Below are 16883 nucleotides of genomic sequence, written 5' to 3'. Positions count from 1 at the left end.
TCCAGTGGTGAAGGCGATGGGACTGTCCTCCTACTGTTGTGATAGCCGCGGGTTCGAATCCTGCTGGGGCATGGCCGTAAATTTGTGTTTGTGATTGTTTGAAATTTGTGAATGTTCTAGGCAAAGAGTGTAAAATATGATGAGGAAAATGATCCCAGTTACGCCAGTAAACCAGACTGGGTAAGACCGGATATCACTCGCCAGTCGGTAGGCTTAATGCTGAGGACCGTGGTTCGGAGCCCACGTTAAACTTTAGGCCCAGTCCAGATAAAACCTCGTTGGTAAAAAGGACACTTTAAAATATAAAAAAATTGAATATCCCTATTTTATACTAGTAACTATACCTTTTATGATTTCCATTTACTCATATAAGCAAGAAGAAATCAAGAATATTATATAAAATATATATACATGCCAAGTTTCAAATAATTTTTGCTGCTCTATTTATTAATAAATGCAAATGGGAAACACGCAATTGCTTGAAGATGATTTTTGATAGACAGATATTTATATAAGCATAATGATAATAAGTTTCTATAAATATTTGATCAACATATTTTTAAAAAACTGAAGTGGTAGGGCCAATTTTTTCTCAGCAGATATTGGGGAGAAAATGGTGAAGGTAACAATACAGTTTTATGAGTCAGTAAAATATCTACTACATTTTTACGTCACAAATAAATGTATGAATATGAAGGAAATAGAATCTGAAAAAAAATGAATGCAACAACTTGTAGATACTTAATGGTATTATTTTCATACAAGATTATTATTAGATTATGACAATTAGGGAATTCCAAAAAATGACGTGAATGATTATGGTTTGAAGAAATATCAAAGGGAGCTAAATCTGATAAATTATCGGGATATTGAAACAACATATATTTTAATTCATTAAGATATCATAAGGTAAAATAATAAGTATTTTTATTTTCTAAAATATATTTAATTTTTATTAATATGTATTTACAATTTTAACATAATATCCGGAAGAATTGAATTTAGTTAGATTCTTATTAGAAACGACATTTGAATATATAGTATCAAAATAGTAAGTTTAAATTAAAAACAAAACCTAACTAAATAAAAAAACAACCGGATACTTTCCCATTATTACTCAATAAATATTGACTTCTGAAATAGTTTAAATACCATAGTCTTGTTAATACATCCGTTATTAAATAACGAAATAGAGAAAACACATTAACAATTTTAAATAAAATATATTAACAAATATAAACTGTTTTAATACCTTGAGCAACTGGGGTTACCATCATCTAAGCTTTAATTCAAAAACAAACATTTTTCTCTATTTCGTGAATACTACTAATTTCCATTTTTTTTTTATATAAACAAACACATAGATTGGTTCATAAGTGTATAAGTATGTCAGCTTGAAACCCTTTATTGTTTCGATTTATTCTCGGGTTTCGTTTATCATGGGTACCTTTTTTTCCGCTGCGTTATTATGCACTATCCTATGTTCATTTTATTATCTATATAGTACTTATTGAATGTTTATAAATTAAAATTTACATTTTGTACAAAACAACATCATATATTGTTTACGTTTCATTTTTCATATCTAGTTCTGGAGCTACCGTTATTTATATATGTATATATCATTTTATGATCAAAAGAAGGTTTACATCTAACAAATGCAATTAAATATTTAAAGCATGTATAATAAACAACTTGTAACATAAATAGTAATTTATACGGGGTGTCTCGGAAACCATATCGTATTTCGCAATTATTTGGCTTTAAATCGTGTCTAATAATAATAAAAAAACTCCTAAATACCCAGTTCAATGCAATTTTTGTTTGCGATATACGATTTCTTTTAAAGAACCCTTTATAACAAATCATAATAATTTTAAAGCTAAAAAAAAACTATCAAATATGTTTGTATTCATGGAATAATCGAGTGGAGAAACAAACATGAAACCTTTTATTCCCAAAACACAAAATGCGCGAACTTCACTGTTATAAACCATGAAAAACACATAATCTAATACAGTCAGCTATCTTCTAATGTATACTGTATAGCCGTGATTTTATTGTCGAACTACTTCCACATAATTAGCGGGATAAAGACCGACCCTTCCGTCTTTCCTACCCTTACACCAACCCTGTTCGTCCTCATCTTCTAATTTCTCGAATATGTCGCCTAAAAACGAATACATTACCCACTAATATATTTTAGTTTACAGTGTTGCCAGGTATAAGGTATACTGATATTGTGTGAACCAAAATATTTCACCTAAGATAGTTTATAATATATAAGAGTGAAAAATTTATAAAAATCAGCTAACAATATCAATTTTAATTAATAATAAAACCTTATATAATTAATTAACTATTATATAAACTGATTGAAAGTAACGCATACATAAAAATGGTACAAAGAAAATATTTAAGCACATTGGCAACATCGCATACACTGCAATTATAGAAATTAATATTACTACTAAATTTATACCTGTTTTAAAACTCAGTTCATCACTTTCTGCTCCATCATAATCATATAGCGCTTTTACGGGAATACCAGGCTCCCCATTGTCTACTAGAGCGTCATTTTCCCAATCTTCTTCTTCAAACGGATTTGATTCGTTCATTTTGGTCGTAGAACCATTCCTGTTTAAAAAGAAGGTGAAAAAAAATGTTGAGATATCAACAGATTACAACAGTGCTTTATTAAATATGCAGCTAAAGTAGAATTCTTATTGAATGTTCTCTCTGTATTGTATTATTTTTGAATAAATATATGCATTATTATTATTTATTAATTTATAAAATTAACAAATCATTAAAACTAATTATTTTAAATTAAGCAAAACGTCAAAGTTATTCATATGCTTAACCATGCGCAGGCATATATCTGAATATACTGGCAACATTGCAGCATTCAATTATAAAGATAAGTGCAATAAACAAAATTGTACCGATATTAAGTTGACACCAAAATTTGAATATGTTAAAATCGTAACGTTTATATTAAGATGGGCAAAATTGATCAAAATCCTATTAATAGTGAAACATTTGAAAATATGGAAAATTAAATTAATGTCTAAGTTTATTTTTTAATTAATATATTTATTATTATTATTTATTAATTTATAAGGGAAAATTTATTTTTTTTAAATATTTGATATTATTTTTTAAAATTTATTTAATAATTGGTAATAATTCCTATGCATAACCATATGCAAGCGTTATCTGAATAAACTGGCAACATTGCGTTCAATTATAAATTGACACTAAAATTTCAATTTGTTAAAATTGGAAAGCTACAAAGAGAGATTGAGAGCATTGATTTGGACGCTCAAAAATATATCAATGAAGATTTGGTGGTGTTAGTTTAATTGTTCCAAGTGATTAATTCCTAGTGCGATGAGGAATTGTAAGTTTTTACAAGCAATTTAGCATATTAGCAATAAAATTCTAATACATTTTTTAAATAGTTTCTTGATTTTAAAAGTTATAACTTATATTTAAACTTATAATATGAAAGTGTTTTATTGAGAAAACAACTGTATAGTCCTCCTATTAGGACTAACGAAACAGGTAATGGATATCAATAACACCGTCGAAGGTATTGCCAAAATCTAGTTTATAAAAACGTAAAATCTCTTTTAAACTCGGAACATTTTTCTTTATCATTTTGCAAATTAGCTTTACCCTAGTTTAAAAGATACAGAATAAAGTCTAATACATCCGAACACTTAACCAAAGAATATCCTTAAAATTTTGTCAATAAATATGCATTAGACGTTCTATAATGTTAAAATAAATTATATATTTTATAACGTTAGTTTTGGTTAATTATACTATTTATATTTGAAGCATGGGCTGTTTTATTGGAGGAACTAAGATGCAAGATTTAGAGAGAAAAAATTACAATAAAAATAGCTAGCATTCAACGACTTTTTCAAAATAAATCGTTAACTTTCCTAAACAGGAAACTTAATCCTGTCCTAGTGTATATTATGCACAAACTTACGTTATTGTTGAAGTTCTGTTCGTAGGGCTCTCAACAGGTTTAGGTTGAGGTTTAACCTCTTGGGGTGGTGGCACTACAACAGGAGCATTATTTGGTTTACTTGCTGCTAATTTGCTTTTGCCACTTCCTTTTGTACTTGAATAATCCTAAAAGAAAAGAAAAAAAAACCAAAACGAAAATCAATCTCTATTTTGCGTGGTACCAAAATGTTGTCGTTAAATATGTCTCATTTAATGCATACAAAATGAATAAAATAAAAAAAAGCGTACATGCAAGTCTTCACCAACAGGTCTCTGATTAATGAGTGTTATTCCGGTGGTGGATGAGTCCTTAATTTTGCCCTTGTGAATATCTCTGAATTCTTCGGTGTAATCCTGTTCACATGCAATAAAAAAAGAGAAACACCAAAATAAAAAAATAAAAATAAATCAAAACGCAAAAAATACAACATGCTCAAATGAAAATATATGTCACAGCATTAAAAAATCTATCAATATCTCAATCCGACTTAGTAATCATGGATATATTAACTCATTTTTATAATATCGTCCATTAGAGTTGTAATAATAAGATAAAAAAAGTTCTAATAAAATAACATGCCAAAAAATACTAGAAAAAATATGACATATTTGCTGTGGTTCTTATTTTTGCACTGTGATGACCACTAAAAGCATTATTATGTTTCCCTTTTACTTTCAATTTCTAATAGTTGTCTTAAAACGTTCAGTTTACATAATCAATGAAAATCGCAAGAGGCTTGTAAGAATAAATACATAATGAGACGTTCTTGAGAACAAATGCTTGACGAAACATCACTAAAGCCCACTTAGAAACGCATCAACCAACTAAATTCGCATTTAATTTGGCAACATTTTGTTATGTGCTAGTGGTACATATTTATGCTCAAGAAAACATCCATACCATATCTTCTATAAGAGATACTAGAAGGAGAATATAAATTCTAATCGGTACTAGATAAGAAAACCTCCAAGACAGATTTGTTTTGATGTAACTCAGGATGTGTTATTTAAAAATACAAATAGTTATACAAAAATACTGTATTTACTTAGTGATATATACGATTAATAGATTTTAAAAAATACATAAGATATGTATCCTGATATTTAGGGCGAGATTGATAATGTTTTGATAAAACACTATGACATATAGCAATAATCATGATAAATTGTATAATAACTAGAACGAATTACATCACTGTTATAATAAATTGAGGCAAATTCCATTTTGGAAAGAAACATTTCTCGAAAGGAAAGCTAGAGATAAAATAACAATATGTCATGATAATAATCAGTTCTAAGTTGTCGAGGGTTCATTTCCTTCAAACAAAGACTTTTGTTCAATAGAATTTAGAAGTGTCAAAACTGCAATGCAAATTTAATAGTAACATTCACAAAAGATGCTAATTGAGAATCAATTTTTAATTATAGGTTGCTGCAGTTATTAGTTACGTGCAGCGTAAACACGATGGAAATATCTGCATAATAAAAGCTAAAATCTGACACGAACTGAATAAAATAGTTAAATTAATGCAATGTGTTGCTTAAGCAAAAGGAGGCTGAAAAACATAACCTAGCTGTAACATTTCAATTAAGGCACTTGTGATATTAGTGAGCATTTAAATCTTGAAATTCCTGCAGAAATAATATATTTTCAATAGTAAATATATTAGAACAATTCTCAAAAAAAAAATATCGGAAACACTATTACACAGAGAAAATTAAAAACCAAACACTGGTCGAAGTATTTTAATTACCTAGAAATTATGGTGTGAAAAAATAAAGACAGAGAGATAAAAGGTAAATATATAAAAACAAATGTTTGTTTTATAAAAATATCTAGTACATATGTTACAGAAAATTAATTCTGAAAAAATACTATAGCACCGAATTAAAAATGGTTACTACTTTTAATCGCGGGCCGATCATTTAAGAGTGGAGCCAAATATACAAAACCATTTATGCCTTTTTATGTATTTCTTATCTTACGCTTTCAAAATACATCAATTTAACCTCTTAGTTAATAAAAGATTATTTTTTATATTTGGCATTGTGTGGCTTTTATTAATATACGTTTAAAAATTAGCATTTCCAAAAATTAAGAAGATCCACTGGGAAGGATCTAGAAAGCACCCTTTCATGGGATGTTAAGCCATTGTTGATGGTTGCATAACAATTTTAATTCAGATATTGAGAACAAAGACAAATATGTAATATTTTTATCCAGTGTCTATTATCGTCAATAAAGAAATGATTTAAATTTTTAAGCCAATTGTTTTTATTGACAAGGAAATCCCAGCACAACAAAAATTGAAAATTAACATTACTCTTTGGTGTATTACACTTATATGTTCGACAGTGTTAGAATTAAACTCTCGTTAAATTGTCTTTCAGAAAACAGTAACATAACGTTTTGTCTTTAAGCTGACTAGCAGCACCAACCCAGGAAGCACAGAACCTTATAAAATAACTAGGTTCGGCATAATAAATAACATGATTGGAATTTATATTTATGACAGACGGATTTTGATACTGTGTATAGCTGGTATACGTTATTACGTTACTCATCAAATCAGAACAAGAAACATATCAATTTAAAATTTTTAATGCCAAAGCATTATAATTAGCGGCAACATATAAAACGTATTTATCTATTTAAATGAATATTCTTTAGTTTGTCTAACAATTGGCAACATTTTAATTGGTATCAAAAAAAAAAACTTGAGCATGCCATTGCTTACACACCAAATTAAACAAACCTCAAATTGTGGCCAATTCATGGCCATATTCACGCCGTGATTGTTCGACCACCATTTCAAATCCTTTTCGTAGTCTGCGTTGTTGATTGTATGGAAGAGTTCTTCATAAATTTGATTAAGTCTAGAAATATAGACGATTTAACAGTAGTACTTATTGTTTCGTAACCTAGCTGCTTGTATATTAAAATGTTTAATTAAAAAGAAACTTACGTGGGATCCTGTGAAATGTTTAGGTATTTATGTATATCGAATAGCGTGGTTTTGATGAAATTTAGTCGTTGGGCTTCTAGTTCTTGGCACTTATCGAAAACAACAGTCATGTCCTCCATGTATTTGGGATTGTATTGGTTAATTTCTTGCAGGGCTACTTCGTATTTTTCTTTACATTTCTGCACTTCCTCTTTCGATTTCTGCACCCTATCTTGCATTTTCTTCACCTGTTCATAAAAAACAACGAATAGTATTAGATTATTTTGCTTAAAAGTATAACCGCATCAACAAAAAATTAAGCAAAACGTTGCAAATATAATTAGTAACAGTATGTGCGAAAATATTGCAGTTAAAACACGTTTAAAACAAAAAAAATGTCAGTCTAGACATATGGTAAAATAAATGTTAGTATCGATGTGACAAAACGCATCTTCAGTATGATATTCATTAATATATGTACATATATAATTGAATTTTTGCATATATAACGGCACCAGCAAAACATAAACGAGTTTAAACACAAAAAAATCTTAAAAAAAATAATTTGGTTTAGTTGTCCTGACTAGAATTTGTTTTTCCCGAACTTGTGGTCACTATAACCATGCAAACGAATATAAACAAATGAATTTTGTGGAGGTGATGAATATTATAACTGCTTTGTGCTACTTAGACTATAAAGAGGCAGTTTTAATTAACATAATTCTCGGAATAATGCTATTTATAGGGGCTTTTTGTACCGCTTTTGTCTGGTGACCACTAACAATAGGATATTAAGACTTAATGAAGTATGATTTATTAAATTATACAAACGCGCATAAAATATAAGAAGGCTAAGGGCGTTAAAGAAGCGAAATAAGAAAAGAACAAAAGAGCAAGCGACTAAACTCACCAGTTGCGATTTCTATAAAGGAAAAAATCATAATAAATTAGTGCTAGAAACAATTAATGTTGTTATTGCTACACGTGATTTGCCAGGATTAAATAATTTTACGTTTATTTCGTCATGTTACACTTACCTAATGGGCATTAAATTGCTTTTAATGTCATTTTTTAAGTAAATTAAAATAAAGCTGGGATAATATAGTTTTAACATTACCCTAGTATTCATTTTTAACTAACAATATCACATATCTGATTGCTCATTAAAAATCTATTTAGGAGTTTTTAAAAATAGAATCAAAAACATAAAAGCTGTTTTAATATAAATATTATTTTATGTCTAAACGAATAGAGACTGGCTAATTATAAAATGTTAGGCATAATTTATGGATGTATTAGGCTTTACAAGTAATAGAAAGTCATGTCATAGTAGAAAGTAACTGTAAACAAAATAATGTCATAGGAATCAGGTGGTTTAAAAAATTGATCGCAATAAAATATTACCATGTATTAAATTGTAACAATAAAACAGTTATCGACAGACGCACACACATAAACAATTTGTATCAACGAAACATAAACAGTGGTTTTACCCCACACAGTTACTGGATAGGAGAGTTAAAATAAAGGAAAAGTTTTATATACAATACAAATGATGTGTTTATTTTATATTATATGAAAATTGATTAAAACCTCATCAAACTAGTACTACATATGTGTATGTATGGTTACATAATATAATAAATTGGGAAGCAGTTTACTGTGAACCAGCAAATAAAACTTATTAATATATTGCATGTATGTGTTAAATTTATGCATATTAAGGTTTTTTTTAAGATTATATTATTATTAGCTATATATATATCACTATAGTGAAATTTTCATTATATTATATAGGATGGTTAGTCAATGATAATTAAAAAAGAAAACTTTTACATACAACAAAGAAAGTGATGTGTTTACTAACCTTTTTAAGTTTGAGTTGTATAGTAGGATAAAAACTGAAGATGAAGACAATCAGTCAACAATCAACGGGAAATTAAAGAGGCATTTCTTATATATGTAGAATATAATAGCACTTTATAGTAAAAAAAAACAGTGTGCTATGACATAAATTATGTTGCTATGCAACGAAGTAATAAACAGAAGGGTAGAAGTTGACGTTTTTGTTTGTGAGGCATATAGAGTTTAGGAGATTAGTTCTAGTTATTGAAAAGTGTAAGTGGTGTGTTTACTAATGTTTTTAAGTTTGAGTTACGTATGAAGATAAAAAAGTTGAAGAATAATCCAGTGTTTCTATAATTAATATTTAAATTTATGAAACTGTTTATTTCATTATTGTTCATACGTGTTTGTTGAGGGTACGAAAATTGATCAAATTATTTCTGCATTATATTAGCATGGGTTATGATAACACCACTATAGTGATCTTTGTTTTCTAACATTGTATATGTTATACTTACACAAATGCATAATCGGTTTGTGTATATCATCGAAGAGTTACTAAGTGAGAATTAAAAAGATATTTTTTATATACGTGCTTTATAGTAAAAAATCAGTGTGCTATGATACAATTATGTTACTGTGCAACGAAATAATATACAAGGGTATAAGTGGATATTTTTGTTTGTATATAGGGATTGGGATATAGTAAATCACATAATAGTTGTTTTTAGTTATTGTCAAGTGTTCAAATGTCATCATGGAACAGTTACCAACAAACGTAAAGATCTATGATCTGAAATGCAAAAAAGCTTTTTAATGAAATATGTACAGAGAGTTGTGATTGTTCTTGCTGTGCGCGTCAATAACAATAACACCTTGTTTTAAAAGTGATTTTTGTGCGATAGTAGACATCACGTGTACCAACGTAATTAATAAAAACTAAATGAAAAAAAAGTACACTCACCTGATCGGCAGAGAACGATGAATCACCGGAGGCATTGCGCTCTTGGTTCGCGGCCGATTTTTCCGTTTTACATGCCGTATGATAGTCCGCTTTCGCCTTCTCCACTTTCTGTAACAGTTTCGACCAAGGTTTCTGCGCTTTCTTGAACGCATCGTCCATATCCTTTTTCTCCTTGATCTGCATCATGGACTGTAAAAGAAAACACGGCTCATTCTTCGATCACGACCTTGCTAACGACATCGTCCAGTGACATAATCGATTGTTCTCTGTTAAAATTCATCCAGCTCGCGAACGTTATGTAAGTTAAAGCGTAACGTGGTAGTTGCAAAAGTGGAAGGAAAAAAGGGGACGCTGTAACAGTGAAATATAATGCGGATAGTTAACGAGTGTTCTCACGTAGATGTCGCGCTATTAATATGCCTTCGGTGTACTATCAACGCCTTATAGGAAAGTAAAAGTTTTGCATAAGGACATACTTTAAATACAAAACAAACAAATGAAACGTGAATCTATTTTATACGGTCATTTGCAACTACGATGTTACGTTTGAATTCTATATAGTTTATATATTTACACACCAATAGTGAGTCGTACGACTGTTATTTATTTAAATAAGTAAATATCATTAGCAGTTTAGTATTATTTCATTCAATTCAAGATGACCAACTTTAACACCAACTAAACAAAAGTTATTATTACTTGCTAACGTGTTTGATTATTTATCGTTTTGTCTTCAATATCTTATTATATATTTTAGATATATTTTCAGATATATTTTAAAAGCTTTCTTGCCTTTTTTTACTTTTTACTTTTTATATTACCATGTGTATTGTTATCAGGAAAACTTTGAAGATATATCAGCACAAATTTCAGAGTGGGACCAATATATCCAATGGTTACTCATTGCAAGTTGATAATAAAAATAGTATTAAGACAAAAGTTGACGGAAACAGGTAAACGTTGGAATAACAATTGATTAGGTTTTATTAGTTAAAACATTTATTAATAATTTATTGCAGATATATTGTTCAGTACACACCAATAGTGAGTCGTACCACTGTCATTTATTTAAATAAGTAAATATCATTAGCAGTTCAGTATTATTTCATTCAATTTCAGATGACCGATTTTTAAACAAAAGTTATTATTGTTTGTTAATGCTGTTAAACATGTTAGTATAACATTATATATAGTTTTGTCTTTAACACCTGTAGGTTATTATAGGGTACCAATTGAGGTTTGATTCCTCCTCACAGTATATACTACAAAAAAATAATCAAACAGATTATCTATAACAAATCAATTGAAAAGTCTCCGGCCTGACACATAGATGGCGCTACTAGAATTAAATACATATGCTTTTTAGTTAGCCTTAACCCTGAAAAGATGCGTGTACAAATTTGACAGCTGTCGAATCATTAGTTTGTGAATTATAGCAATTTGGGTGGGGCAACTTTTATTATTGTGAAAAAATTGATAAAAAGGAATTTCGCGTGTTGATAGAATATTGCTTTTTGAAGGGCAAAAATACAGTTGAAGAAAAAACTTGGCTTGATGCCGAGTTTCCGGATACTGCCCCAGGAAAATCAACCATTAAGGATTGGTATGCTAACTTTAGACGTGGTGAAATGAGTACCGAAGACGGTGAACGCAGTGGACGCTCAAAAGAGGTTGTCACCGGTGAAAACATTTAAAAAATCCACAAAATGATTTTAATTGACCGTAAATTGAAATATAATAAAATAGCAGACACTCCAAAGATATCAACTGAACGTGTACATCATATCATTCACGAATATTTGGGTATGAGAAAGCTCTGTGCAAAGTGGGTGCCGCACAAGCTGACTTTTGACCAAAAATAACGACGAGTTGATAATTCGGAGCAGTGTTTGAGAATGATCAAGCGTAATAAACCCGAGTTTTTGCATCGATATGTGACAATGGATGAAACATGGCTCCATCATTTCACTTCGAAGTCCAATCGACAATCATCCGAGAAGACTGGACACGATGAACCCGCTCCAAAGCGTGGGAAAACGCAACAGTCGGCCTGGCAAGGTTATGGCGTCTGTATCTTAGAATGCGCATGGAATAATTTTAATTGACTACCTTGAAAAAGGAAGGACCATCAACAGCGACTATTACATAGCATTATTGGACCGTTTGAAGGACTAAATCGCCGAAAAACGCCGGCATTTGAAGAAAAAGAAAGTGCCGCTTCACCAAGACAATGCACCGTGTCACATATCAGTGAAAATGATGGCAAACATCCATGAATTGGAATTGCTTCCTCAACCACCGTATTCTCTAGATCTGCCCCAGCGACTATTTCTTGTTCTCAGATCTCAAAAGAACGCTCGAATTTCTTCCCAATTTTCGTCGAATGAAGAGATGATCGACGAAACTGAGGCCTATTTTGAAGCAAGGGACAAATCCTACTACAAAAATGGTATCGAAAAGTTGGAAGGTCACTATAATCAGTGTATCATCCTTGAAGGGAATTATGTTGAATAAAACAAACTAATTTTGCCAAAAAAAAAGCGTTTTACTGTGGTAGGCCGGGGATTTTTCAATTGACCTGTTAGTTTTGTCTTGTGGGTTATTATAGGCTACCAAATGAGGTTTGATTCCTCCTCAAATTATTTGCCATAAGGTTCTGAACACTGTTTATTAAGTTTTTTCCATACTCTTTAGAGACTTTTTTTAAGCATTATTGACTTTGCGATTACCATGTGTTATCAGAAAAAAATTAAAACACAGGGAAAATAGAGATTTAACTTTATAAACAATTTTGGAGAAACATTTCGGGACGTCCAATATCTAGATGTCACCACAATGAACTTAATACTTGTTTTAATTGCTATGCTAAGAGCCGCGAGGGGATTTGATTGGCTTGTTTCGTTTCTATGGTACGCTTGTTTATTTTATTTGGGTACTATTTTCAGTGTGCCTTACGTAGTCATAAGTTCATTAGTAAAATACTCTCAATATAGAAAGTATTTTTTTACCCGGATGTACAGATAGTAAAGAAATGCAAACTGACAGGATTAGTACTTAAATAATGAACATTCCTTCATGGAAAACAATCTCTTATAGAACGAAGAATTAAATTAATAACTACCGTAGAGGATTAGGTCTATGATCTATCAATAAGTCAATTTCTCCTTAAGAGTGTATGAATTCTCAATACAGCAAACATGTCGACATTTCAATTACGTCAGAATGCAATTATTGATTTTAAACAAAAAAAAATGAAACAAGTAAATTGCGAGGTTTCTTCGAATTCGCAATTCTGGCGATGAATCGACAATTTTTATCGAATATCCATCCACCAATACGTTTCCGACTCCCTCGGTCGGCTTTCTGTGTAGCGAACCATTTCGATAGGTGATATGAATAACGATTTTTAAATTAAAAATAAATACCTGTACTAAATATCGAATTTATCGCCCACTGTTGAAATAGTATCAAGTAGTTTGACCTGCTGATAGTGTTCATTGAGTTAAAATATTTTAAGCACTTCTCATTCAGTGATAACAGAGTTATTTCACATCTATATTCACTGATAACTACATTTAATGGTTCAATATAAACTACTTTTTAATTTAATTGACATCATGTGCTTTTTAATAATGGCTAACTGTCTTTATGGATTGTTACTTCGTTTTTATATTCCTGCTGAGTAAATATTGACAAGTCTGTATATTAACACGTTGGGTCAAAACTTTGTACCATTTTTAAGATCAATACGATATGAGATCTGTTATAGTTAAAGTTTATATAGAAAACAAGGAACCCGTAGATAGGCAATCGCCCATATCTATCAACTTTACTGCCATACCGGACTTATTTTATCGTTACATTCAGGCGATGTTGCCAGCTCTACGGTTAATACGGTAGCATAACTATAACGCGAGCCTATAGTCAATTCAATAAAACAGCCAATGCACGTCATTAATACAGTTGAACGTATTGCCAAATTGAGATAATAAAACCGTAAAATCCTTTAGTATAGTAAGATTTCAATATTCTTCTGAAAGAATTCTGTTGATAATATGTGGATAGCATTTTTTTTTCATTAATACTTTAACAAAGTTGAACCTTCAGTTGTAGAAGTTTATACGTCTGTATAAATATTGATATATTAAAATGCTCTGAATGCTTCATAAAATGTTTTATGTTGCTTCTTTTACGGAGTATCTTTATACTAGACATATTGCTTTGGATATATCAGGCCTATCAATTAATTTTAAATGGTTTAAAACAGATGGTGTTGATGCATTAATCATGCTCGATCGACTTCAATATGTGAATACTGGTTTAGACGTTTTAAAAGTGGTGCTTTCGACAACAAAAAAAAGAGCGTTCTGGACAATCTTCGGCCATTTAATTTCTGAGAAAAGTTTTAATACGCTTTAGTGTTGAGGAACACCTTTCGGCCTCTGGGTGTCATGGGAGTTGTTACCACTTTTTGTAATAATTGTATAGTCTCCTCCAACGTGTCTTCTAGATTGTTTGCTATTAAACATTTTAGAAGAGATAGTGCACCGTTTAACGTTCTGCAATAATTTCTTGAATAAATAACTAACAGTTCAGTTCGTAATCGTTCTTTATCAAGCGTGGGATAAAAGGAACATAGGGAAGTGAGTTTACCCTCAGAATAACTTACCGCAATACTCTTCAAAGTACTGCGAAAAGAAAAGTGATGCAACTACTAGATGTTCTTTATGAATGAAATTAATCTTTTGCACATTTTCAAGAAGCACTCTTTAGGTACTCATTTAGAGCTTCATAAAACATACCTATTCTTTTCAATACGCAGAATTTAATTGAGCCATAATATCAGTCGACCCTAATAATGCAAATTCCATAGAGTTATGAAGATGGATTTTAGAGTTTCTATATCTTTTTATTTTCAGACTGTGTTCCAGATCAGTGGCCTCTATTTCCGTTCAAGCTTTATCGCCGCCGAAAAGTAAGCAGGGAAAACAGTACAACCCCTTTTTTTGTTACATCCACGCATCAATTTTTTATTAAATGCATATCTCTATTAAACTCACGGGTGTAACTTTTCCCCCTACTTGTACCAGATTTCCCAATAATAATACCTTTTCCTTTAAATTCTAACATTTTTTGGTAAGCATATTAAAAAAATTTGTTCACATTAATTAAACTGAAGACCACTTCCATAATCATAGTTGTTAATATTGTTATTAACTAGTCGAAAGTCGCGTAAAAAAGCAGCGAAATCTCCACTTAAATATCGGCCTTGCTCTAGACCACTTTTGGATAGCGATAGCGTGAGTCGGTAGCCTACTGACGGAAGGTTTTTCCACCGGTCCACGTTACTTCCGTGGCTCGCACTTCCATTGCAGTTGTTTATCATTTATTACAACAATAATTCGCGAATGCTAAGTGGTATTTGCTTTATGGCAAGTAATAGGAAATATGTTAGTATTTTAGTGAGATTACATAATTATTAATTATTTTTGGGAGCTCTGTAGCCCAAACTCTGCAGTGTTTTGGCACCCACTGTTCCTATATATACGTCATCAACATGTGCCTGTCGGAAGTTGTAAATTTCTTTTACAGTCATACAATATTTTCATTATCATTTTATTCTATTTAAAAAGAGATAGAATACTGTTTGGGAGGTTCGAACATATAACCGAATGAGCCTGCAAAAGTTGGTCGTTTGTCAAACGTCTGCAAAATTCTTCAAAAGATTATAATTACGGGATATAAAACGGCAAACGTTGTTTTAACGCTTTGTTTTTTGAGCTTAGCAGATACTATTAGTACTCAAAAATACCTCAAAAAAATAGAAAACAATATAACCTTAAATCCACAGAAAAAGAAACCGTTGTTATGCGAAACAGGTGACGAACCAAGATAAGCTTGATGTTAGTTGTATGAGAGATCAAAAATACGAAGTGTATAAAAACAGTAAGTAGTTTTTTTTTCAATCGAAACATAATTTAATACAATTATTTCAGAGAAAATTGTTAGTCTGGAAAGTGTCCGTAAAAAGCCAAAATATATGCAGCTATTTGAGGGATGTAGAACATTCCCTCAAACACTGTTGGGTAATATAGGATTTAAGTGGTGTTTAATTTAATTCCATTTAATGGAACCTCCAGACATTGTTTTTAAAAGAATACAATTTTTGAAAACATACAACAAAATCAAGGAAGAATTATTACATCAATTTGTATATTTAGATGAGACATGGATATTTCAGAATGGCACATATGGTAAACGTTGGAATAACTATCGATTAGGTTTGATAGTCATAACATTTATTAATAATTCATCGCAGGCATATAGTTCTTCATGCTGGAAATATTAATGGTTTTATTCTTGGTGCAGAATTCGTGTTTTCCTATAAGTCTAAGGGCGACTACCATGGAGAAATGAACCTTAACTTGTTATGCAGTGGTTTGAAAATAAGTTTACAAAAAATTTGGAGGTTATTGTTATGGACAATGCACCATATCATAGTATACTGGTGGAGAAGATCCCAACAAGTGCATCAACGAAAGCTGCAATTACGGAATGGCTTAAAGGACATAAAATAAGTTTTGAAAAAAACATTTTAAAGAAAATATTCAAATTGTTACTAGATAAATATAAATGAAGTATTTAATAGCATTTTATGTAATTCATTGTTTTTATAAATAAGCCTGAGAAAAGATACATGTTAGATCAGATTGCTAAACATTACAGCCACAGAGTACTACATCTTCCTCCGACTCACTGCATATATAATTCAATTGAGTTGATATAGATCAGTTGAGTTACAATAAACGTTCAGGTCGAGAAGGATATTCAAACAAGAACTGTCTGGATTTATGGAAAGAAGCGTTGTCGACAATTACACCTTCGGTTTGAGTGAGCTCGATCAGACACATTCAAGAAGAAATTGACAAATGGTGGAATCGTAAAACAAGTCTTTGACGGATTGGAAATAGCTGTTTAGTTTAGTTATTCACTTGAATAGTGATTTTGAACGTGGCAGTGATTGAATAAAACTTTATGAATGTTGGTTTATGACTCAATGCTGACAATTACCAAGACAGGGTGATGAAAGAGGAAACAACTGAAGG

General features: G+C 30.7%; 2 protein-coding genes across 11 annotated transcripts in view; one reads left to right on the top strand and one right to left on the bottom strand.

The window, feature by feature from the left end:
• Positions 1-924: 924 nt before the first annotated feature.
• Positions 925-16883, bottom strand: part of Synd (protein kinase C and casein kinase substrate in neurons protein Synd) — an 82722-nt gene continuing 66763 nt past the window's right edge. For 4 of the 10 annotated variants that reach the window (XM_076417863.1, XM_076417864.1, XM_076417859.1 and 1 more), the window contains exons 4-11: positions 9778-9966; positions 7879-7890; positions 6990-7216; positions 6780-6900; positions 4273-4377; positions 4004-4149; positions 2483-2637; positions 925-2170 (exon numbers count right to left, since the gene is read on the bottom strand). In XM_076417863.1, coding sequence (XP_076273978.1) covers positions 2058-2170; positions 2483-2637; positions 4004-4149; positions 4273-4377; positions 6780-6900; positions 6990-7216; positions 7879-7890; positions 9778-9966 — 1068 coding nt within the window. In that variant the 3' untranslated portion in view covers positions 925-2057. The remainder of the gene's footprint in view (positions 2171-2482; positions 2638-4003; positions 4150-4272; positions 4378-6779; positions 6901-6989; positions 7217-7878; positions 7891-9777; positions 9967-16883) is intronic. The other 6 variants (XM_076417865.1, XM_076417866.1, XM_076417862.1 and 3 more) reach the window with 3 other exon arrangements.
• Positions 3344-16258, top strand: LOC143204922 (uncharacterized). The gene is made up of 5 exons (XM_076417884.1): positions 3344-3403; positions 14697-14752; positions 15629-15723; positions 15774-15863; positions 15918-16258. Exons 3-5 carry the CDS (start codon positions 15690-15692, stop codon positions 16124-16126), a joined length of 333 nt encoding a protein of 110 aa, XP_076273999.1. The 5' UTR covers positions 3344-3403; positions 14697-14752; positions 15629-15689; the 3' UTR covers positions 16127-16258.

The sequence above is a fragment of the Rhynchophorus ferrugineus genome, unplaced genomic scaffold, assembly GCF_030347505.1.
Source record: "Rhynchophorus ferrugineus isolate W39M unplaced genomic scaffold, kcgeb_rfMv2 rfM11, whole genome shotgun sequence".
Taxonomy (NCBI): domain Eukaryota; kingdom Metazoa; phylum Arthropoda; class Insecta; order Coleoptera; family Curculionidae; genus Rhynchophorus; species Rhynchophorus ferrugineus.
Note: the sequence above shows the minus strand (reverse complement) of the source record. Positions and strands in the feature narration are given on the sequence as shown.

What these genes read in the sequence shown, in the direction of transcription:
- LOC143204922 (XM_076417884.1), top strand. Translation starts at nt 15,690, where the DNA reads ATGAGAGATCAAAAATACGAAGTGTATAAAAACA. An exon ending in ATACGAAGTGTATAAAAACA is followed by an intron (nt 15,724 to 15,773) that starts GTAAGTAGTTTT and finishes CAATTATTTCAG; the next exon opens with AGAAAATTGTTAGTCTGGAA. An exon ending in ATTCCCTCAAACACTGTTGG is followed by an intron (nt 15,864 to 15,917) that starts GTAATATAGGAT and finishes TGGAACCTCCAG; the next exon opens with ACATTGTTTTTAAAAGAATA.